We start from the raw sequence: 23,563 nt of genomic DNA on the forward strand, positions 1-23,563 counted from the left end.
GGAAGCCGTTGCCAAGTAAGGAAACCAGATCCCCCCTCCCCCACCCCATCCCCACAGTATGAGAAATTCCTACTGGCCCCTCCCCCACCATCCAGGGTGCCCTTGCCCCAGGAGTGGGCCCAGCAGCCCTGTCCCACTGACGACTCTTCTCCAGTTTCTGAGGCCGAGTCTGGCTGCAGGTCTGTGCAGAGCTTTGGCAACAGGGTTCTGTCCGGGGCAGGGAGGCGGGGGAGCCCTGTCGCCCCAGCCGTGCCTGCTGGGCTCCCCTCCCTCCCCAGTGGCACCACACATGTGGAAGGGCTGGGCAGGCACCCTCAGAATTCCTGGGGCTCCGGAACCCCGGCCTTCTGAGATCCTGAGCTCCTGCTTCCAGGTCACCCCATCTGCCTAGTTTCCATTCCCCACTATGCCCCACTCAGTCTCGGGGGACAGGCAGTAGAGTTGGCTCCAGGCAGGGCTCCTCAGTTGCGCCGGAAGTGTCTGTCTTTGCCGTGGGTGCTTGTGCCGTGGGGCAGGCGGGGCCCACATGTGGGTCCCCGGGAAACACCAGTTGGGTTGGCGGGAACAGCAAGGGGGGAGGACACTCCAGGGCCTGGAATAGGGGAAGGGCAGAGGCAGAGGTTTGGAATGCCTCCCCCTCCCCTCTCTGATCACTCAGCGGTCTTGAACTCCCTCGGGGGCACGCTCCCCAAATGCCCGTCCTGTGCTGTTCTGCAGGGACCCTGTTCCCAGCCAGCGGTGGTCATGGAGTCAGACAGCTCTGCACGCCTCCTCCCTCGGCAGGCCAAGGTCTCCCTTCCCCACCCCGTCTTGCTGAAACTGACCTGTGTGCTGGCTTGGAGGGACTTTGACTTTGGCCAAAGGCAGCATGGCCTTTCCCAGATGCCGGATACCAGGGGCTGGGTGACCGCACACTGGCATTCTGTGGTCCGAGATGTTCTCCAGGGCGCGGGGCCCCAGGAGATGTGTCTTGGGGCGGGCGAGCTGTGTTGGTTGGAGAACAGTGGGGTGAGGCCTGACCCTCGCAGGGATGGGCCACAGGCACCTGCCCCAGCTACTGGCAGCCAGAATGACAGGCCCAGAGGGCGTAGGGCCGGTGCATGTGCCTCTCAGCCTCTGGGGGAATCCAGGCCTCTGGCCCCACCCACAAGGAAGGGGCCCAAACATCCCACCCCTGGCCTCACCCCTTGTCCTGTGACCTCAAAAGATCGGGACCTCCGCTTCCTCTTCTTTGCTTCCAGCGACTCCTCGCATTTCTTGCCCAGGCTCTTCTGGCCGCGCAGCCAGGGCCCAGGGCCATCGCCATGATGCCCGACCACCTGGGTCGGGGCCTCGCCCGTGCTGCTGGACAGGTTGTCCTCACTGGCAGCGTGCTGCAGCGTGGGGCTGGGGGGCCGCTTGCAGGCCAGGGGGCCCAGTGGCTGAGAATCATCACCTTCGCTCAGGGAGTGTAGGGACAGGCTGCTGCGCTGCATCGCAGGGGCCAGCAGGTGGCACCCCTCCGCTGCCAGGGCCCTGGAGCGTCTCCGGGCAGCCTTCACAGCGATGCCCTTGGTGCCCGTCAGGATCTCCTTCCTCTCTGCAGCAGGACAGAGGGCGCACCCAGGCCTGGATCTAGGCCTCCCCATCCTCTCCCACCGGCACCACCAACACCCCTCCTCAGCCTGGGCAGAGCCGGGTAGGAGCCAGAATGTCTGGGCTTCGATCCCAGCACCCCACTCGCTCGACATTTAAGAAACCTGTGGTGAATTTCTGAGCCTGGCTTTCAAAACCGATAAAACCGACCACACAGGGCTACTGTGAGCAGGACTGAGACGACGGGCTTAGCCCACGGCCCAGCGGTTGTATTTGATCCGCAGTTGCTGTTTCAGTTATCACTGGGGGGCGGGGAGCGTGACGCCAAGGGCCGTATGTTCCCTGTCCTGATTCCTGACTGTGCCCTCTCTCTGCGCCCCAATGGATGGTTAACGCTCTCTGGGCACTGGTGCCTTCTTAGCACCTGATGCGTGGGTGAGTTCAGAGGGGGGGAAGGGCTTTCCACTGGGCGCTCTGAGCAGTGTCCATGCCACCAGGCTCAGGCAGATGGGGCGGGCAAGGGGCACACCTGTGTGGGACAAGGGGATCTCCGACAGGTTCTCGCTGCTGTCCGGAGAAGAGTGCATTCCGCCGCGCAGGCTGAGCAGGCTGTCCTGGGTGAGGACCTGTGGGCCAAGGGGGTAGGGAAGAGAAAGGCAGAGACCCCCACCCACCCAGCAGAGACAGCAGGGACTCAGTGGCTGTGGTCATGGTGAAACAGCTGGGTGTCCACCCTGTGCCACCCCCCTTGGCAGATGGGCCCGCGGGGCCATCAGGTGCCCGGTGCTCACCTCCTGGGTCACCAGGCTGCTGGTCTGGATGGGTGGTGGGGTGGGCACAGAGGAGCTTTTCGCTGGCCACGCCCGGGGACTGGCCTTGAACGTGAGGTTGGTTTCACTGAGGTTGGCAGAAGGTGTGCATCTGGTGACCAAGCTGGTCCCCAAGAGGTTCCACCCTCACGCCAGAGGAGGACAGAGAACCCAGGAGCCCTGGCTCCAGACCTGTGCCACCTCCTCCCTTTGGCTCCTGCTCCATCTTCCCCAGGAAGCCCTCATCTGGGTTGGCATCCTGTGGCAGCCTGGGCTGGCAGGAAGGGGGCAGCGGGCCCTGGGCTCACCTCTCCGTGCTCAGGGGCGGGAGGGTGCTGTTATGCAGGCGCTGGGCCCCGGAGCTCAGGGTCTTCATGCTCTCCGGGTCTGACTCTGGCGTCAGCAAGGTGCCTGCTGGGGCCAGTTTGGGCAAGGAGCTGTCCTGGGGAGGGGACGGGGGCAGACAGTCAGAAGACTTGGTCCTGGACCAGAGGAAAGCACAGGGTGGCAGCGCACACAGGGAGGACAGGGCCGTGGTGTGGGCTGGGAGCCCCAGAGGGCAGAGCTCCGGGGCCCAAGGGGAAAGCTGTGGCTGTTACTGTCCCCAGTGGCCCTCATGGCCTGNTGCTCTCCGGGTCTGACTCTGGCGTCAGCAAGGTGCCTGCTGGGGCCAGTTTGGGCAAGGAGCTGTCCTGGGGAGGGGACGGGGGCAGACAGTCAGAAGACTTGGTCCTGGACCAGAGGAAAGCACAGGGTGGCAGCGCACACAGGGAGGACAGGGCCGTGGTGTGGGCTGGGAGCCCCAGAGGGCAGAGCTCCGGGGCCCAAGGGGCAAGCTGTGGCTGTTACTGTCCCCAGTGGCACTCACGGCCTGGTGGCCTGGTCTCCCGCAAGGGCATTTGGGGCCATCATTTGTGATATCTCAGATACCGACCCTGACCCTCTGACCCTGAGTGAAAACAAATGCCAGAGAAGAATGCCCATGATAGCGAGCTCAGGCTTGGCGGGGCTTTGGGTCGGGTAGGAAGGGAAGGGAGTTGACTCCCCAGAGTGGGGGTCAGCCAGCCTGGACCCCTGGCCACCCCCGCTCCCTGCAAGCATTGCCTGGGGCATTGGCCACTCCCTTACCACACCCAGGTGCCCACCTGCAGGGCCCTAGAGGCCACCCGGTCCATGATGGTGGCCCGCTCCAGGCTGCCCTCCTCCAGCTCCCGCAGGTACACGTCATAAAGCTCCTCCAGGTGTTGGGGGACGGCCAGGTTATAGTCTGCTGGGGGTGGGACAGGGCTCAGGCGCGCCTTCGGGCTCTGCGGATCTATAGGGCCCACGGTGGCTCCACAGCGCGGGACCTACCATCGATGACCTGCCGCTGGCCCCGGATGATCTCATCGCAGAGTGTGCGGTGCTGCTCCAGGCGGCGGACAGCCTCGCCTCGGTGGCGTAGGGCGCTGTCACGGAGCAGCGTGTGCGACTGCATCTCGGTGTTCTCCACCTCCAGCTCGTGCACGCGGCACAGCAGGCTGAGCACCTCCCGCTGCTCCTCGGAGCCAATGCGTCCTGGCAGCGTCTCCTCCAGGCGGCGGCCCCGCGCGCTCAGCTCACGGCAGCGCTGCTCCAGCGCCAGCTGGGAGCGGCCGGGGGTCAGTGCCAGGCAGCCGCCCAGCCTGTGTGCGTCCCTCCTGTCCCCGGACTCCCAGGCTCCCGGCTGAAGCTCCAGTCCGAGGCCCACCCTCCAAGCTGTACCTTGGGCCTTGTAACCAGGGTCTGCTCCCACGAGGCCCCTCTGTGCCTACCTCTGGCTGCTCTGACCACAGCCTACCCCTCAACCCCAGCCTATCCGATGCCCTCAGGGCCCAGGTGCTCTGACGGCCCCTGGTTTGGGCAGGCTCCGGCACAGAAGAAAAAGATTCCTCATCCAGCAAACCCTGATTATCACACTGGCGACCATTTTTGTTTGAATCTGTGGTGTGTGAGAGGCCACGACCCCTCTCATTTTACAGATGAGGAGCTTGGGGTGCAAAGAGGCTACTAAGAAGTTTAGTGATCATGCAGGATTTGTGGCCTGGGCTCTCAGGTCTCTCTCCTCCCAAACCTGCTCCCGGCCCCTTGGGCTCCTGCCTCTCAAACCCACGCTCCAGGCCCCTGGTTCCTGGGCACCTTCTGCTTGCGCAGCCTCTTCTGCTCGCCCACCAGGGCCGCGATGCTCTCCCGGGCCAAGGCCACCTCTGGGGGCTCGAGGAGGTCTGGCTGGTCATCACCGGTATCCGAGTCCTTCTCGCTGTCATCCTTGGTGTAAGATTCCTTCCGCTGCTCCTCCCTCCATTTGAGGGCCCTGCGTGACTTCTCCTGCTCCCAGCTGTCACAGCCCCACCCCGAGGGGAGATGTGGGATTCAGGCCACGGGAGCAGACAGCTCCCAGCCCCTCTGTGTTGAAGGTTGGACCGGGGGGCCCGAGCCAGGGGTGCCTACCCAGCGATGGTGAGCAGGTGGCGGGAGCTGTTGATCTGGACCTCCATGGCGTGGTTCTCCAGCTCCAGCAGGCGTCTCCGCACGTCCATCTGCTCCTGGAAAGCGCCGATGAGCTGTGCCCGCAGCTGCCCCATGTTGGCCTTCTCGTCCGGCGTGCCGTGCTGCTGGCCTTCAGCTGCCCGTCAGGTGGGGTGCGGGGGAACTCGGTAAAGAGGGAAGCATCTGGCCAGAGAGTTGGGGCCCTCACCCCCCTTTCTCCCCCAGCCACATTGTCCAATTGCCTCCAGAAAGAGCTCCTGGATGAGCACCTCCTCCCACCCGACACTGCCACCTTGAGTGTCGAGGCTGTGGCCCAAAGGTGGTCTCCAGCCCCTCTGCATGAACCAGACTCCCACTGGCCCCTAACAGCACCTTGTGTCCACTTTAAAAAGGTGCCCCTTAGACACTTTCCTGCCATCAGCTGGAAAACCATCACTGCCCACTAGTGAGTCTACGAAAGAACTAGAAGGTGCGCCTTCTCGTGATGCTGTGCATGGCCTCCCGCCCTACAGTGCAGCCCTGGGGGTGATGTCCAGCACAGCAAAATGCTCTCGTGTCCCTCACCCCTGTGATTGATCCCACCTAACCTTCAGAGATCACAATTCTATTTTACAGCTGAAGCTCAGAGCAGTTGAGTGAGCAGCCCAAGGCTACCCAGCCAGACCTTGGACTTGAACCCCACACTGACCCCCGAGGAGTCTGAGACCACCTGGAGGGCTGCGGGAGACAGCTCCCACTCACGTGGACCCATGCACACACCTGGGATGTGGCGAATGTCGCCCTGCTCCAGCCGTCCCCGGGCCTGGCCTCGCCCACCCTGCTCATCAATCTTGCACTTGAGCCGCTGGATCTCGCCCCGAAGGTCAGCGATGATGCTGGTGTACTGGGCAATGTGGTAGGAGACACTGAGCAGGTTCTGCTTCACCTGTGGGGAGTGCGGGACGGGGCAAGGCGGGTACAGTCACTCAGGTGCTGGGGTCTGCCTGCTGGGTCTTCCCTTCTCTCTCCGCCGCACTCCCCGGTCTTTCAGGATGACCCCACAACCCGTCACCCGACATGCCTCGGACAGAGCCATGCTCCTAAAACGCTGCTCCCTGCCGGACCTTCAGCGGCTCCCTGCTGCGGGGGGAACGCCCTAATTCCTGCACTTGGTGTGGAAGCCCCGCCACTGCCTGTCTGGATTTTCTCTGGACTCACTGCTGTGCCGTGAACATTCCACGTGAGCCAAGGAACAGCCTCCTGCTCTCCCCACCCCCACCAGACGCCATCTCCTCCCTGCGTTTGGAGCCTCCACCCTTGCTGCTCCTCCCTTCTGGAAGGAAGGTCCTCCCCAGCCTTCAGAGTCGGGCTCACAGCCTCCAGAGATGCAGGGAACCCCGCCAGCCCGCCGACTGTCGGCATCATTGTCTGCGATTAATGACACTCTGAGCTGTCCGTGTTCCAGGGACCTGCCCCTCCCCCACCAAGCTCCTCAAGGGTTGGAAGGGAGCAGTGGCTGAAGGCTGAGGTGTCGTGAGAGTGCCCATCTCACACTTGTCCCTCTGCCCCTCTACAGGCAGACCGACAGACCCCCTGACAGACAGTAGGGTCAGCGGGGACAGTCTCAGCGCCATCACTGCCCAGGGGGGAGTCACAGCCTCATCTTCCTGAGCCCCGTGGTGTGGCATGGTCGCTCCTGCGCCCCTTGGGGGGCATGGTAAAGGGCTCAGCGTGTGTGACTAATATGATGAGGTGCTTCGGAATGTGACATCTGAATGAGCCTCTGAAGAGAAAAGGGGGAGAGGAGGGGGCCGGGCCGGGAGCACAGGCCTTGGACGAGAAGAAGGGGACCCTCACAAGCTCCGGGCTTCCTGGCAGGCGGGCAGGTGTTGGAGGTGCAGGGCGGGGCGTGGGGGTGACATCTGACAGGGGTGGGGCGGGGCGGTGAGTCCAGTGCCACGGCGGCTGGTTCCAGAGGGAGCGGGAGGAGTGGAATCGGCGAGGGGCTTCCATCTCGGCCCAGGAAGGCCAGCCCGGGGGGACAGGCTGGGGCCCTCACCCTGGTCTTGATGTTCTTGGCCCGGCCGGCGTAGGTCAGGGTGTTCCGCGATTCCTCAAAGGCGCTGCTGGCCGGGCTGATGTGCGCGATCATCACGGTGCGGCTGTTCCCCCCCAGGGAGTCCTGGGGGGAGGGGGGCGAGCCTGTGGTCAGCTGGGAACTGCCCGAGATGCTGTGCCTGCCTGGCTGTTTGGGTTGTCCTCATGGTGTGCATTCTCTCTCTCTCTCTGACCCCCACCCCCCACACACAGAGGTCCTGGTGCAGAGCAACACACGGACCCCTGAGTCCAGATATCCCCTGCCCCTCTCCTGTCCCCCGACTTCCCATTTCTTCTCCAAAGTTCTCCATTGGTCACTTCGAGTGTCCCGCGCGGGGCCTCCTGGCCATCTTTCCCCGACCCTCACATAGAGGAACGAGGAAAGACAGCAGAGGCTGGCGGGGAGCCAGGGGGGCACCTCCCTCCTCCCTCCCATCACCTCTAGCCTCCCGGGTCCCCCCTTTTCTGACTGCTGATGGCACTGTGTTGGCTGGAGTGAGGAATGGGGGCTTCCTGTGAAGATGGGACTTGGTCTGTGGCCACCCCTTCCCTGGCTCCGGCCTTGCCCGTGCCCTGGAGTTCCGTGCAGCTGAGGGACGTCACACAGACTGTCACGCAGACTGTTAGATGCTCCCCATGCTAACCCTCGGCGCCCCTGCATTTACAACAGCACTGGTGGTGAGGCTGTCCCCACGTCCCGGGCTGGGGGCGGGCTGAGCATGGGCGGGGACTGAGCTGCAGCCAGGACGTCAGGCCCGACAGACCTGTGTTTGCATCCTCCCTCCAGTGCTCACGAGCTCGAGCCCCGGGAAGGCTACTTAGCCTCTTTGTGCCTCAGTTTCCCCACCTGCAAGTGGAAGTACTCTCCCCCTAACTCACAGAGCTGCTGGCAGCATGCAAGGAGCCAGTGGGTGAAGCACTCAACACAGAGTGCAACCAGGAGGGGTCCCCAAACAGCAGGCTCTGTGAGTCAGGAGGCCGCCTGCCCCCCTGCCCAAGCCCCACATCCAGGTAGCTCTTGGCTCCCTCAGACTAACAGCCCTGGGGGGTGCCTGGCGTCTTTCCCTCCCTCCTGCCCACTGCCCACTCTTTGGTGACAGTCGGCAGATAAAATACAATGCAATTTGTACGAGCCTACTTATGCTAAAAAAGAAATCATTTGTTGTTTATCTGAAGTTCAAAAGTGGCGGGGCCTCCTCCTGTCTTTTTGTTTGCTAAGTCTGGCAGCCCCGCCTGGTGCCCGGCGCCAAGGCTGGCACCTTCAGGAGCCGAGTGAGCTTGCTGTCGCGATAGTTGATGTACTTGTTGTTGCTCCTGTCGCTCAGTGCGTTGATGCAGTTGCCCAGGGCCAGCAGGGAGCGGTTGATGTGCGCCCCCTCCTTCATGCGCTGCCCGCGGTTCTGGGTCTGGGGGCCGGCAGGGCAGGGCTGTCAGCACCAGCACCCGGGGGTCCCAGGCTCCTCCCACTCACCCAGGGCTCTGAAGTGCACAGGGGACTGAAGGCCTTGTCCCGCCCCCTCCCCCCAAGGACATCCTCCAAGGTCAGGGAGGGAGAAGGCCTCTGAGGACAGGAAGGCTCCGGAAGGGCTGAGAGCGCCTGCCTATTGGTCTCCCAGGATGTGCCCCCACCCTCCCCTCCTGCCCCTCCACAGCACCCTCCATCCTTGTCCCTGGGTGCCCCCAGCTCCACCCTGGGCAGCCTCTCCCGCCATGCCCTCCTCCCCCCAAACCTACCCTCCCCAGGCCTGGGGGAGCTGCCCTCACCTGGGACGCCCGCTCAGAGCCCGCCAGGTCGATCATGAACAGGCGGCCCTGCCGCACCTCCTGCAGGACGTTCTTGACCCTGCTGCGCTGGCGCACGGACACCTGGAGCACCGCGTGGGAGCGGGAGGACGTCTGGTTGGCGGCCGTGGGCTCCTGCGTCCTCTGCCGGTTCCCCTTCATTAGCAGTTGCATGATCTGGGTGGGCGGGAGGGAGGCCACTCTTGGGGACTAGAGGTTGGGAAACAGCCCCCGTGGCGGCAGGCCGGCCTGTGTGTGTGGAGGGGCCTGGGAAGGACCGGGGCTGTGTGCACTCGGCGAGGCTGGCTGCCTGGCCAGTCCTCTGCCCACTCCTGCTCGCCAGGGTCAGGGTCCATCCCCACTGCCCTGGCTGGCTGCGCATGACTCACCTCTTTGGCATTGATGGTGGAGACCTCGGTGATCCCAGCCACCTGGATCACCCCCTTGGAGTCCTCCCTCAGCTCCAGGTACCCCAGGGCGGGGTTCAGCAGGTCCCGGATCATCTCATTGTAGATCTGATGGGACAGGTGGATGACAGGTGTTAATGGGAGACTCGGGGCAGGAGGTCCAGACAAGGTGCAGGCTTCCTGGCCCTTCCAAGTGAGAAGGGGACAGGAGCTCACAGGCCCCTTCCTCTTTGTGGGGTGGGGGTGGGGGGGCTTCAGCATCCACAGGGAAACAGTGAGTTGCCAGAACTACCGATAGAAGACGTCAAGGCCAAGTGGGGCTCCCTTTGTGGTGGGCGGGCAGGCAGGGCACTGGGCAGAGGATGAGGACCTGACCGATGGCAAACCCTGCTTGTTGCTAGGTAACCCTTAGCCACTTCTCCCTGACCCCCCCCCACCGGGTGGGCCTTGCTGGCCAAGCCAACACCACACTGGCCGCTGGTCTCCGAGCAGCTGCTGGCAGTACGCCTCGCTGCTCTTCCTGAGTGTCACCCAGGAGACTATCAGCTCCAGACAGAGTCCAGCCCACTGGCTCTCTCCCCTCTTCTGGCCTCTGAGATGCCCTCCCCCGCTGCCCCACCGCTGCCTGACGGTAGCACTCCCACAGGTGGGCACCGGGGGCCGTGGCTAGGTAGCGAGGCCGGCAGGTTCCAGCCTGTCTGTGTATGTATAGTTCTCACCTGTCCCCACGTACACAGAGTGCCTGGAGGCAGCCACGCAGGGTCAGCTCAGGGACATGGACCCTGAGGAGGGAGGGCAGCCGAGCCGGCTCAGTGGCAAGGCTGTGGGGGAGGGTGGGACGGTGAGCAGGGCTCCTGAGTTGGGACCGTGGCTCCCTCACTTTATGGGGTGATGTTGACCTGGCTGCCTGATTCCTCTGAGCCTCAGATTTTTGTGAAGTGGGCTCAACATTGTGCAGGGGAGAGTGGTAGTGATGAGTAGCTGGGGAAACTGCCCGGCAACGGCCCCAGGGAGGGGGGCCAGTCTATGTGGTCAGCCCCTTGTCTCAGCTGGCCGAGGGGGAGGGCTCACCTCCAGGTAGGACATGGACACCTCATATTCCATGTCATTGCTGGTCTCCTCAATGGCGCGGAAGAGGTCATTGAGGGTCCGCACGTAGATGCCTGGCTCGTGGTCTGTGCCCAGCATGGTGTAGGTCTTCCCACAGCCTGGGCACGGCGGGGGTAGGTGAGGGGGGGCAGGAGTGCAGCCCTGCTAGGCAAGGTTTGCTGGCACACCTGGGTGCGTCCTCAAGGCTGGGACACCCAGATGGCAGGGAGGTGGAGATCGAGGAGGAGGTGTCTCCTGGGACTAGGGCTGGGGCCTGAGGGCCCACTAGGGGGCTTGGGTCAGTCACGTCCTTGATTCCTGCCCCAGTGGGGGCCAGACTGGCTCTCCAATGGGGGGCAAGGGGCTTGCTCCTTGATGGGATCACAAGCACATAGTCCCCCTCACCTGTGGGGCCATAGGCAAAGACAGTGGCATTGTAGCCTGAGATGACACCCTTGATGAGGCTCTTGGTGGTGGCCTGGTACACCATCTCCTGCAGGGAAGAGGGGACCCATCAGGGGCCTGGGACCCCCACTGGTGCAGGGCAGAGCACTCACTTCCATTGCTCCCAGTGGGGACAGAGTCTCTCCCCCGGCCCTGGAGGAGTGGGGGTGGGAGTGGAGGGTGGATGTCTCTACTTTCACCCGATGGGGGAACGCCAGCCTGAAAGAGGGCACAGGACACCTGAGACATTCCCCCCTGTGGCAGGCTGGCCTCGAGGACGCATTACATCTGCTCTAGGGAACATCCCACAGATGGGCAAGACGGGGGTCCCTGGGAGGGTGTCAGCTTCCCCGAGATGCCTTCCCCGCACCAGATGGGCTTCAAGTGCCTTCCTCCGGCTCCCACTGGGGCCACCATGCCAGCCCGAGCGTGTCCAGGCAGGAGGCTGTGGACACGCCATGTGGGCAGGCGCCGGCATGGGGACACACACTGCAGGGTGGGAGCCAGAGGGCAAGGATGGAAGGAGGCTGAGGGTTGGTGGCAGGTCCCCTGAGAACGCCCTCGCAGGTGCAGCAAAGGGTGTCCCCAGGCCCAGCCCCCTCTCACCTGGGAGGCAGTGAAGTCAAAGGCCACGTCGAACAGGTAGGACTTCTCCCGGGACCGGTGTGCCCGCAGGATGTCATCGGGGTCCTCCATGGGGTCCATGAGAACCACCATCTGCAAAGGCCCCTGGGGCAGGGGGCAGTCATCCCGGAGCCCCAGGTCCACACCGTCAACACTGACCTCGCCCCTGCTCACTCAGGATGTGGGAAAGGGCTGGAGCCAGGGGCCACGGTCAGGAGACCTCCCTGCAGGAGGTCCCAGAGCTGGGCAGCCCCAGGCCCCTGAGCCCCAGGCCCAGCCCTGCCCGTGTCCGCTCCCAGGTGCCCTGTCCGGGCGCTTGGCCCTGGATACCCAAAGGAGCCGGAGAGTGCCCTGGTGCCTGGAGCAGCACCACCACCACCATGTGCCTCCCCAGAGGAGGAGGAACAACCACGGGCTGGCGCTTAGTGAGCGTTTACTTCACGTCAGGACTTGTTTTGAGCACATTATGTACATGAACTCAGTCAGTGCCCCTGCAGGTGGGTGGGAAGCCAACTGTGGCTCCCATAGTGAGAGCCAGACCCATCGAGCTCACACACCAGGAAGTGGCAGGACACCAGCATCTGGGGTCACAGCCTGCGGACCCTTCGCCAACACACTGTAGCGTGAGGCACCCAGGGCCCTGCCCTACCTCAGCCCTGCACTCCTGCCTCAGCCCGGCCTCACCCCCCTCACACCCCCCTCCCCAGCCAATGGGTAGACCCAGGGGTGCGACAAAGACCCACTGGTGGCTCGGTGACAGGGGTCAGGAAACAGGAGGCTGGGGCCTGGGGGAGGGCCATAGCCCTGGGACTGCTACCAGCTCTCCCCAGCATCCTACGTGCGCCCTGGTATCAGCCCCTGCGTCACCACTGGCCTCCTGCCATGGGACACACCTGGGCTCGCTGCACTGAACTGGCCTGAGACCCCCAGGCACCCAGCATGGTGGCAGGGTGTGAGGCAGCTCCTGAGAGGCCCGGCCCCAGGAGCCTCACCTGGAACCCTCATCCAATCCACTGGGATTCCAGGTTGGCCAGTTAGGGGAGGGCTCAAGACAGGCTGGACTGAGGCTTTGTGCAGGGGGAGAATGAGGCCCCTGACTTGGGCCCCCTGGCAGCTTGCCCAAGGTGGGCCGGGACAGGTCACCTGGGTCTGCACTGCCACCTGGGGTGCCTGCCTGTCCCCAGCCATTGTCTCAGGGCTTCAGTCCCACTGCCCCAGAAGCCTCTTCCAGGCTCCAGTTCCCGTCTCAGGCCCTAAAGCGGCAGCTTGAGCCCCGATCATGTTTCAGACCCAGGTGAGGACAAACCCAGCGACAGGGTCCCAGAGGGACGCAAGGGGAGCCTGCTCGGTGCGGCAGTTCTCACCTCTCAGGTGCCAGCTAGTGTGCACATAGGCAGGGCCTCAGGGGCACCCTGGGTGGGGGGCGTCGGTGCAGGGGAGGGGGAGCGGTGTTCACTGCTGTCCATAACCCATTGATCACCTCCAAACGACCTCCCAGCGCTGCCAAGGTCATGGTGCCCGGGCGTTTGGTTCCTTCGGTATCCAGTCTCCTGAATCAGCTCGTTGTCAGCACGGCCGCCGAGGTCCCTCTTACAGAGGGCTCTGTCTGGGTCTCCAGCTGTCTGGGCCCTGGCCTGCGCCCCACCCTCCAGAGCATCCCCTTGCCTGTCTGCTCTGGTGCACAATGGGGCCGTTATGCCTGTGGCCAGGTGAGCTGGAGCCGAGCTGCAGGGGGCTGGGCCGGGGGTGGGGGCAGTTTTCAGCGCCCTTTCTATGGACCAGGCATTCAGCAAGGCCTGGGGAGAGGGAGGTGTAGCTTCCTGCCTCTGGCCCTCGCAGCTGAGTGGGAACAGATCATTCTCATGGCAAATGCTGGGCCCCAGGAGGCAATGGGAGCAGAGAGGGGAGGCACCCGGTCCAGTTTTACCACTAGAGAAGGGCTTCCTGGAGGAGGTGGCGCCAGCACTGAGTCCTAGAGGATGAGCAGGAGCTGCCTGGGAGATGTGAGGGGAGGAGCGCCTTCCAGAGAAAAGCGTGAGCGAGGCCTCGAGGTGAGGGGCAGGCTGTGGGCAGCAGGGCTCAGCTCAGAATCTCTGGGGGTTCCTGTGCGAAGCCAGCCCAGAGCTGGGAAGCGACCTGAGGAATTTTCTCCCCTGTCCTCACAGACAGGGCTCCGCAGAGCGCAGGCCTGAACGGCCACAGAGGCAAGGCATCTGGGTCCTGGTGGGCACATGCTCGCCCCGCCTCTGAGAGGAGCCTGTGTATCCACCAAGCCTCCCCTAAATGTCACCCTGGCCGGCACCCACCCAGGCCCAATGGGTGTTTGCCGAATACAGCGGCCCATGGTGGAGACGAGTGTGCCGGCACAGTGCTTAGTGCTTTGCACGCCTTTTCTGGTTCTCTGACTCCTCAGTGTGGACGCTCCCGTGAGGGCTGGACAGCAACGAGGAATCTGTTGGGGAGCGCACCCGGGGACGCCCTACAGGCACAGAGCTGCCAGGACCTGGAGCTGTTTGGTTCCCAACCAGCAGGCTGCCTGCCCTGCCTCTCGAGTGAACGTGTGTGTGGAGGGGGGGGCAGCCCGGCTGCGTGAAGAGGTTGACTCACGTCCTCTCCCTCATCCAAGCGTCTAAGTGCTAACCTCCAGCACTCAGAATGGGACCTCGTTTGGAAGCAGGGTCCAGGCAGATGTAGTTCTAAGTTAGAGTGTGGTCATCCAGGACTATTTGATGACTGGTGTCCTTATGAAAAGGGGGAGTTTGGACACAGACACCCAGCGAGGGGACATGACATGAAGAGACTCGGGGAGAAGGCAGAGGTCTGCAAGCCAGGGGGAAGGGCCTGGAACAGGGTCTTTCTCGCAGCCCGGAGAAGGGACCGACCCTTCGGACTTCTGGCCTCCAGAACTATGAAGGAACAGACTCCCGCTGTTTAAGTCACCCACATTGTGGCACTTGGTGACAGCCGCTATGTGAACTGGTGTGCCTCCCAAGGCACGCTCACCTGTGGCAGGGAGGTGGGCGTGGCTGGCCACAGGCCCAGGTGGGCCCTCGGCCAGGCCTTCCCTCAGCCTGAATGTGGTGGGCTTTCTCTTTCCCAGTTTTCATGCCCGAGCATGCTGGGCCCGGCCTCAGGGGGTTTCACTGGGGGACATCACTCACATAGGACACACAGGCGTCCCCCAGTGCTGGTGAGAGGGACAGGGGCAGGCCCAAGCATGAGGAAGGTGGACGGACAGCTTCACCAGGGCGTGGGGGGCTCTAGCCCACAGTCCCAGGCCTAACTTGGCAGAGGCCCCAGCACGACCCCCCCTCCCCTGCTCCCACTGCCTTCGCTCCCAGACTTGCTCTGAACTCACTGCGGGTCTGGGTCTCTACAATTCCAGACTCTGAGCCCAGAAACCTAAGATCCGTGAGGGAAGCAGGGGGTGAGGGTGGCTGGTCTGTAAACCGTGTCCCCGTGAGGGACCCAGCGGGTCCCCAGCACCTCCTAGGTGAGAAATGCTGGGAGCGAAGCCGGTCAGGAGGCCTTCCTGCCGCCCCCACGAGGCTGACCGAGCTCTGGGTGTCTTGGTCGTGTGAACTGGCTTCTTTCTGGCCCCCAAGTGGGTAAACCGACCCGAGGGTGCCCGCACCGTGGGCGCTTCGGGCTGGATCACATCAGGAGCTGTGCTGTGCACAGCAGGGTGTTCCGCCGAAGCTGCCCACTTAGTAGCCCAACCTCCCCACTGTTGTGACATTGCCAGCTGTCCCTCGAGGAGCAAAAACACCCCAGCTGACAACCTCTGACCTGGACTATTCCTCCTCACACCTCCAACCCTGGCAGCCAAGATGCCCGCGGGCGGAGAGACCACCACGGGGTGTGAGCTCCAACCTGCTGTGTGGCCCTGGGAAAGCCACAAGGCCTCTCGAGCCTCGTGTTCCTCTGAGCTGGAAAGCAGGGAGGACCACCCGGGCCTGGAGAGAGGAAGTCCCACCCACATCTGCAGGCTCGCAAAGCCCCCGCAGAATGGTAATGGGAGGGCCCCGGCCGGGAAGACTTCATCCCCGGCCCAGGGAGCCGGACCCCCCTTCATCTCAGGGTGAAACAAGACAGAGCCGATCAAAAATCTGATTCTGGGAGGGCAGCGCCCCCGGGAGGCTGTCTCCGGAGTTTCGTTTGTTTTTTCTCTGTGAAGGAGAGTTTGTCGCTGGCCCTGCTTCTCTAGCTGTGGATGGGTCACTCTGTGAGCGCTCAGGAAAGAGACCTTGGTCCAGAAAGGGCATCCCCGGGCCCTGCCAGTGGCCCCCAGGCTAGATAGAAAAAACCAAAAAGGCCCACTGAGCTCATAGAGCCACCGGTGCCCTGCTGGCTGCTTAGGACAGAGCCGCACTGGGTGGATGTCCTGGCCAGTCCCCTCCTGCCTGCAGGACTCTGAGGACCCCGAGGCCCAGGACGAGAAGAGGCGTGACCCAGAGCCTAGGGCTGCGTCTCTCCTGGGTCTGCAGGCCCCTTCATCAGAGGCCCCCATGGAGCTCGAGAAGTGCAGATTCCCAGGCGCCACCCAGACTCACTGAATCCGACTCTGGAGACGCAGGCCTGCAAATCCACCTTTTCAACCAGCTCCCTCGCCTCTCAGCCACCCAGATGCTAAGTATAAGCCCCCTTGCATCCTGGCAGCATCAGCCACCACAGCCAACAAGTAGGAAAGGACCCGAACGGCCATCTGCGGGTGAGAGGATGAACAAAACAGGGTGTCTCCATGGCGTGGAATATTATTCAGCCACAGGAAGGAATGAGGTTCTGGCATCTGCTACGAAGTGGACGAACCTCGAAAACATTATGCTCCGTAAGAGGAGCCAGACACGGGACCACACACTGTATACTTCCATCTGCGTGAAACACCCAGTCCAGGGGAATGGCCAGGAATGGGAAGCAGGTCAGAGGTTGCCTGGGGCCAGGAGGAGGCTGGGAGACTGCGGTGACAGGAACTGGAGGGGAACAATCGTCCTGTCCTCTCCCAGCCACGTGCAGCCAGGCCTAGTTCTTTGGGGGCAACGGGGGCACGAAGCATCCAGATGGTGGGTGTGGAGGGAGCACCTGCCCAGGCAGGAAAGTGGGCTGATGACAGGCTTCCTGCCCCCAGCACTCGCTNCTTGCATCCTGGCAGCATCAGCCACCACAGCCAACAAGTAGGAAAGGACCCGAACGGCCATCTGCGGGTGAGAGGATGAACAAAACAGGGTGTCTCCATGGCATGGAATATTATTCAGCCACAGGAAGGAATGAGGTTCTGGCATCTGCTACGAAGTGGACGAACCTCGAAAACATTATGCTCCGTAAGAGGAGCCAGACACGGGACCACACACTGTATACTTCCATCTGCGTGAAACACCCATTCCAGGGGAATGGCCAGGAATGGGAAGCAGGTCAGAGGTTGCCTGGGGCCAGGAGGAGGCTGGGAGACTGCGGTGACAGGGACTGGAGGGGAACAATCGTCCTGTCCTCTCCCAGCCACGTGCAGCCAGGCCTAGTTCTTTGGGGGCAACGGGGGCACGAAGCATCCAGATGGTGGGTGCGGAGGGAGCACCTGCCCAGGCAGGAAAGTGGGCTGATGACAGGCTTCCTGCCCCCGGCACTCGCTGTCCCCGACGCTCTGCATCTGTCACCTCATCCTCTATTTGTCCTCCACAGCAGCCTCCTGGCCGGGTGGCCAAGCTCCCCCCGATACACCTGTGAGCCTCCCAGAGCTCCTGGGCAGGCAGGTGATACCCTGTCCTTCCAACAATGAGACGGAGCCCACCCAGGGCTCCAGGGGCCGTCCTCCTCAGACAAGAGCACGAGGGTGACAGGTGGGCTCTGAGCAGATAAAGGCTAATTATGGGATTGTACTCGGTGTCAGGTAGCTCGAATCCTGTAGACACGCACAGTCGGAAGGCTGGGAGGAGGGTCAGCAGTCTGGGGGCTTTGTGGGGGAGAAAGGGAGGCAGGAGGGGGCTGTTCTGGGGTTTTTGCTTCCACCCTGGAAATTGTAGGTCCCCAGACCTCTCCGGCTGCCTGCCCCCCACTCTGTGGTCATTGATGGCCTGGTCCCACCTCCGAGACTTCTAGGGGATCAAGCCCCTGCACACTCCCAGGAACACAGACGTGGAGGGTGGCCATGGGGGGACCCCGGCCTGAGAGCTCTGCACAAGCCACAGGAAGGCAGCCGGTAGGCCCCGTCCCACTGACCCCTGTGGCCAAGAACCAGCCCGCAGTCCAGCCCTTGCAATAGACCAACACTCATTCAGCCCGACTGGGTGCCGGTGCTGGGATTAGCCCTGTGCGCGCACTAACCCACACACGCATGAAGGAGGCATTACCGTGATTCTTGCCCCAAGGATGGTGGGCCTGCCAAGGTAGCCAAACCCGTCACAGATGCAGCCCTAACTCCAGCCTCCCTAGAATGTGGCCACACCAGCCCCGGTCTCCAAAGGACACTCGGCCTGAGGGACTGTCGCCCTCTGCACAGCCTAGTTGTTGCAATCTCTCATATCCCCAGGATGACACCTAATTCTAAGGAAGGCTGTCCTAGGACCCCTCATGGTGGCCTAATTCACAGGGTGACGGGGTCCTTGGCCCACCTTTTCCAACTTGGGGCTTTGGCAGCACCCACCTCCCTGCTGACCACCAGGGGCTGAGCCCTTGATAGCACCCCCCACCCCCGGTGCAGGTGGCACCAGCAGGGACAAAGGAGCCACAGAGGGGAGGTGGGGACGAGAGGCAGAGCCCGGAGGCCCAGGACAGAAGAGCCGGGTTCTGGAGCCCCTCTGTGGGGCTGGGCCACCTGGGTTGTGACAGCCACAACCAGGGGACAATGCCAAGCAGGTGGGGGAGTATTTCTGCATCCCAACCAGGGGTGTCCTTAGAGGGGCCAGACGCTGGGTGGGCTGCGTGGGCCCTGCTGCACCTTTCTTGGGAAGAGATCCGGGGCCGTGTTGTCCTGGAAACGCTCCCAAACTCACCCCACCAGCCCACCAGGCTCCAGGTCTCAGGAGGAAGGGACAGGGCTGCACCTGGTCAGCTGGCCCGTCACTGGGCTGCTGCCCAAGCTGACACCTCAAAGCTCCCTCCTGGCCAGGGCCACAGACAAGCAGGGGGGTGGTCACTGGAGAGAGACAGAAGTCCAGGGTGGGGACTGGGCAGAGTGGGAGGCAAGGGCAGTCAGCTGTCCAGTGGTCCATTGTCCTTCTTGGACTCCTGGGTCTTCCCCTCCTGCTTGCTAAGGGCCTTACTGGCTGGAAGGACGGAGTCACTGGGGACAGCCTGCCCTTTGCTCGGGACTGGGAGCCTTGCACTGCCCCCAGTGTGAGTGTTGGGTCCCTGAGCCCACGCTGCTCAGATGGCCCAGCAGCCTCCCCACGCTGACAAAGGAGCAGCCCTGTTGGGACCGCCCGGCCCAGGGGCTTTCTCGGGGCACAGTGCGCCGGATCGCTGGCAGGGGCAGAAAGGAGCCAGTGTCTGCCGAGTGTGGGCCCACAATGGGCTGCCCTGCCTGGGGCATTTCCATCGGCATCAGTCGGTGTCTCTCAGCCCCCATTCCGGCCAGAAGCCAGCAGCCGCCGAGAGAGAGAGCCATCATTGTCCCAACCCTGAGGATCTGATATCCTCAGGGACAAGTTGACAAACAGGGAGTGGCCTTGCCTGGAAGGACGCTTCCCCTCCTGTGGTCTCTGGCGTTGCCCTCTGGCCCCTCTCAGCAGCCCCCGGTCCTCTCAGTGTCTGTCACTCCTCCTGCGTGCCAGGCGCTGGGGGCGGCCTAGGCATTCACTAGTCTATAGAGACCCCTGGGGAAGGCTTCGTGATTACTGTGACAAAGGAGGAGGCCACCGAGGGTCTTGGAAGCAGTGCGCCCAAGGCCGAAGCACAGCTGGCGAATGGCAGGACCCACCCCACATGCCTGTCTCTTGCATTCCTCCTGCTCCCACTGACCTGACTGGTTTAGACAGGATCTTCCCAGTCATGCCCTGCTTTCCCCGAGGTCTTGGAGGAAAGCTACTCTCTGAAAGAGGGGACAAAGGAGGGGACCGAGGGAGGCTGGTACCTCCCAGCTTTGCTGTGCCCACAGCTCCACCCTTGGGGCTGAAGATTGGAGTGGCCGCCTGCCCCCTGGGGGGGCCCAGGGACAGGCAGGCTTCACAGGCTGTGCTGCCCACCTCCTGTGGCTTCCCACGGCCCTTGGGCTCCCAGAGTCTCGCCTGCCAGGCCCAGGGCCAGTGGGTGCCCACCTGTGCCTCTCTGCATGGCCCAGTGCCACTGCCCTGACTCACTGGCACATCCTACCGCCCCTCAGAACACTGGCGCTCAGGAGGAGCAACTGCAACCACCCCTGCACGGAGGCACGTGGCCGCTCTCGGGCTCCCTAAAGGCCACACCACCATGATGCTCCTGCCTGGGCACCAGACCTGCCCAAGGTGCCCTCGCCCCTGCGCCCATTCCCACTCCACACCAGAGTTATCAACTGCCACCGGGGCCGTCATGTCCAGAGAGTGCAGAGTGGCCCTGCCCACACCCCCAGCCCTGTCTCACACCTCAAGCCCTTTCTCCACATCCATCTCCTGTTTGAGCCACTTTCTCAGTCACCTAGCACATCATCACCCTCTCACCACTGGGCCTTTGCACGTGCCAGTCCCTCTGGGAGAAGCTTCTCCCTCCTAGCACAGCCCGGATTACCCCTTTTTCATCCCTCCTGTCCCAGCTGGAGTGCCGCTTCTCCCCGGCCCGAGGGACGAGGTCACACCCCCTCGGACCACTGCAGCCCGATGCACTTCTCTGTAGGCGTGCTGGCCGCACACCCACACCTGTTTGCCACTCGGCACTTTGATTGACGTCTCGTCTGCCCAAGCTGGACTCTAAGGTCAGGAAGGGAGGGCAGGGTCTCTTCTGCTTGCCATGGCTTCCCAGTGTGTTGTGGGCACTTGACAAATATCCATTGCCTCCCACGTAAACAGAGATGGGACCTGCCCTGCTCACCGTGTCACGGTGACATGAGGACCAAGAAAACAAGCAGATATCCCAGGACTTTGCAAATCATGAGTGTACCCTGGAGGTGGCCTGTGGCTCTAGACCACATACATGCGTGCTCATGGATGGTGCACATGTAAAGGTGGGAGAGTGAGGTCATGGGCACATGGAGGACAGTGTGTGAAGTTTTTAGGGCTAGACTGGGGATCAGGGCCCACGCAGGGCTGAGAAGCTTTCCGCTCTCTTTTGATCAATCTAGGAAGGCTTCCTGGAAGAAGAACCCTAGTTTCCTTGATAACATTGCCAATTCAGTGTTGGCCAAGTTCAGTGGGTAGAGGAAGGATGGTGCTACAAGCCATAGCAGCCTTTCCTGTCCCTACCGGGTGAGTAGGTACCTGCCCCCAAGAGGCATGAACAGGCCGTTGCCCTGGCCTGCAGCTCCCAGCCACAGCCCCGCATACCTGCTCGTCCACTTTATGGGCAATGAGGGTGGCTCCTTCCTCCAGTTCTGCCACGCTGATGGGACGAACCCGGAGCGCCACCTGGGAAGGAAGGCCAGACCAGTGAGGTTAGACAAAGCAGGCTGTGCTGGGCCACGGAGAGAAGGATCGGAGGACCCCAGGATTCCCCTTGGGCAAGCCCCATGGGGTCTCCTCTGTCCAGCCATGCCAGGTCTCCTTTGTCGTAAGGAAAATGCAGGGTTCAGGGCAATCACCTGGGTCAAGGGCAGGGGGTCCAGAGGCTGTGGGCTCTATCTGAGTCTATGAATTCCCCCAGGAGCCTGGGGCTCATGGTGATCCCCATGGGAGAGAGCTGTCTGCTCCTCTGGGCTGCAGTGGTTACATGCCCAAATTAAGCCACTGCAGCTCCCTGGGGCTTTGAACTTGGAGCCCTTGGCCCTGGAGCAGCCTGTCTGCACCATGAATGAGGAGCTGCAACCAGAGGCAGAGCCTGGAGCAGCACAGGATGGGGCTGGGGGCCTGGAGAACTTCCCCTCCTCATCCTAAACCTGTGGCCACATCCCTGCCCGAGGACAACTCTCTGTGCTCCAGCCCCTGAGAAATGGTGGGTCTTCACTCTGCATGAGTCCCCCCAAAAGAATGGGGACAGGTGTGCTTCTGCTGACCGAGGGGGGGTACCTGCGGCATGTGTGGGTGTGGCTTCGCTCTCAGGGGGCCTGCCACAGGCCTGCCAGATCACCTGGACCGGACTCCTCAGCCACACTCCACAGGTGGGAGGGGAGGACCTGCACGCAGCAGGTGGCCGATAGGGTGGGGGCACACCACACATGCCAGTCAGGCTGTTTGCAGAGAGACACTTTCCAAACAGGCACAGAGGGCGTTCCCGCGGAGCCTGGGGCTTGCTGGAGGCTGGGGCCCAGGCTCCTCTTTGGAGCAGAACTCGCCCTACAGAGGCTGGGTGTCTGGGGCCAGCACTACCCTCCAGCTACATCACCACCCACCTGCTGGAGACAAAGGCACATTCCCCATCTCAGCAGTTAGGGAGGGGGCCATGGCCTTGGGGTTCTGAGACTTCCCCCTCATCACTCTGACCTGACCAGAGTGCCCGTGATAATCAGGAGTCTGTCTTTAGTCTCTACATTAACCCCCCCGCCCCGTCCCCTGCTGACACCCCCTCACCCACCCCAGACCGCAGGGCTCTGGGAGGCCATCTCAGACCCTTCTAGCGCTTCTCTGAAATATTTAAGGTCTGGACTTGGACCGCATCTTCATTGCAACCCAATACCCGGCCACTCCCAGCCCCCCACGCCAGCTGCCTTGGCGCCTGGAGCCTCTTGTCTGTCTGCCTGTGGTCTCCCGTCCCTTTAAACTCCTGACTCCCCTAGGGTAGGGGAACCCTGAGTTCAACAGGAAACTCCCATCTACCTCCTCTGGACAGGTCGGTCAAGCCTGCCCTGGTGTTTCTGGACCAGAGAGCAGTCTTGCCCAGAGACCCATCTGCACAGCCTGTGGGGATGGGGGTCCCGCATGGGAAGGTGAAGCTGGCCAGCTTCTCAGGCCTCAGCAGGATGGCCAGGGTGCCTTGTTTCCTGACTTCCAGGGCTTGGGGGCAAGTTGCTTAGGAGTCCCTTTCCCCCATCCTGAGTGTGCTTTTAGTGGGGGTGAGGAGAAAAGGCTGCCCTGTGGGAGGGGGGCTGGGAGTCTGGGCCGCAGGTGGGGTCCGGGTGGAGGTTGAGGGAGTCTCACCATGAGTTGCTGGTCCTTGGAGTCCCCACTGTCCTTCATGCTTGCTCGGATGGAGGGGCTCAGGCCGAGAGAGCGGGCAGGGCCGAGCCGCACCCCCACCGCCACCAGGTCCCCCCCGCAGCCTCGCTGCTTGTGCGGCCCTCTGCTNAGTGTGCTTTTAGTGGGGGTGAGGAGAAAAGGCTGCCCTGTGGGAGGGGGGCTGGGAGTCTGGGCCGCAGGTGGGGTCCGGGTGGAGGTTGAGGGAGTCTCACCATGAGTTGCTGGTCCTTGGAGTCCCCACTGTCCTTCATGCTTGCTCGGATGGAGGGGCTCAGGCCGAGAGAGCGGGCAGGGCCGAGCCGCACCCCCACCGCCACCGGGTCCCCCCGCAGCCTCGCTGCTTGTGCGGCCCTCTGCTGCCTGACAACCCGAAACCAACGACGCGCCCGCGGCCAAGGGCGCTGACCGGGAGGCGGGGCGAGGGGAGGGCCTCGACGGCGCCCCCGCCCCTCTCGCGCCGCGGCCGAGAGCGGGCCGCCTCCGCCGGGGAGGCTCTGGAGCCTGAGCCGCTTTCCCGGCGAGAGCCTGCCTGTGCGTCCCTCCCGCCCTGGGCGCGGCCCTGCGTCTGCCCGGCGACGCCGCGTCGGTTTAGTGGCCCCCGGCGCCTCCCCGCGCCCCTTCGCTCGCGGCGTGGGCCCTGCTCTCACTGCCCTCCAGGGGGCGCCCTCTGGCCGCGAGGCTCGCTGGACACTAGCGCTCCGGGCCCCTAGCGCCTCAGCTGTCTGCCTGCCTGCCTGCCTTCCTGTCTGTCTCTTGGCGTCTCCAGAGTGGCGGCTGGCTGCCTCATTACAAAGGGCGCTGCACGCATCGTGGCTGTGGCTGGTGTCTAGTCTCCAATGACACGGGGTAAACAGTTGCACCCTAGCCTGGCTGCCCACCCGAGTGGTGGTTGGAGCACCTGAATTACTAGCTAGGGACGTGTCGCATAAGAGCCCGCCTCAACATACTCCCTGGCAAACAAAGCCTTGTGGGAAAACCCAAAGTCTAGGTCGGGATGTTGGGGTCTGTGTGCCCTCCTGGT

At 63.0% G+C, this 23,563-nt stretch overlaps 1 protein-coding gene across 2 annotated transcripts; it reads right to left on the reverse strand.

Moving 5' to 3' along the window:
- Positions 1-66: 66 nt before the first annotated feature.
- On the reverse strand, positions 67-22,598 carry KIF19 (kinesin family member 19). Of its 2 annotated transcripts, none has more exons than XM_037066395.1 (20): positions 22,504-22,598; positions 20,758-20,838; positions 11,297-11,407; positions 10,652-10,739; positions 10,229-10,365; positions 9,140-9,265; positions 8,733-8,927; positions 8,228-8,374; positions 6,931-7,053; positions 5,652-5,817; positions 4,854-5,028; positions 4,542-4,740; positions 3,738-4,008; positions 3,530-3,651; positions 2,693-2,826; positions 2,367-2,472; positions 2,105-2,201; positions 1,185-1,579; positions 825-984; positions 67-592 (listed from the first exon to the last, which is right to left on the reverse strand). In XM_037066395.1, exons 1-20 carry the CDS (start codon positions 22,540-22,542, stop codon positions 462-464), a joined length of 3,003 nt encoding a protein of 1,000 aa, XP_036922290.1. In that variant the 5' UTR covers positions 22,543-22,598; the 3' UTR covers positions 67-461. The 2 variants fall into 2 exon arrangements, with proteins under 2 accessions (XP_036922290.1, XP_036922280.1); XM_037066385.1 differs by having other exon boundaries at positions 11,297-11,419.
- Positions 22,599-23,563: the final 965 nt, after the last annotated feature.

The sequence above is a fragment of the Sturnira hondurensis genome, unplaced genomic scaffold (genome assembly GCF_014824575.4).
Source record: "Sturnira hondurensis isolate 20B ecotype Veracruz unplaced genomic scaffold, ASM1482457v3 Scaffold0001221, whole genome shotgun sequence".
NCBI classification, from domain to species: Eukaryota; Metazoa; Chordata; class Mammalia; order Chiroptera; family Phyllostomidae; genus Sturnira; species Sturnira hondurensis.

Bases quoted from the DNA above. Each gene is read 5' to 3' on its own strand.
- KIF19 (XM_037066385.1), bottom strand. From the start codon at position 22,542: ATGAAGGACAGTGGGGACTCCAAGGACCAGCAACTCATG. The intron at 10,366-10,651 runs GTGAGGGGGACT...CGCCGTGCCCAG, and splicing joins CTTTGCCTATGGCCCCACAG to GCTGTGGGAAGACCTACACC. The intron at 9,266-10,228 runs GTGAGCCCTCCC...CTGTCCCATCAG, and splicing joins TGTCCATGTCCTACCTGGAG to ATCTACAATGAGATGATCCG.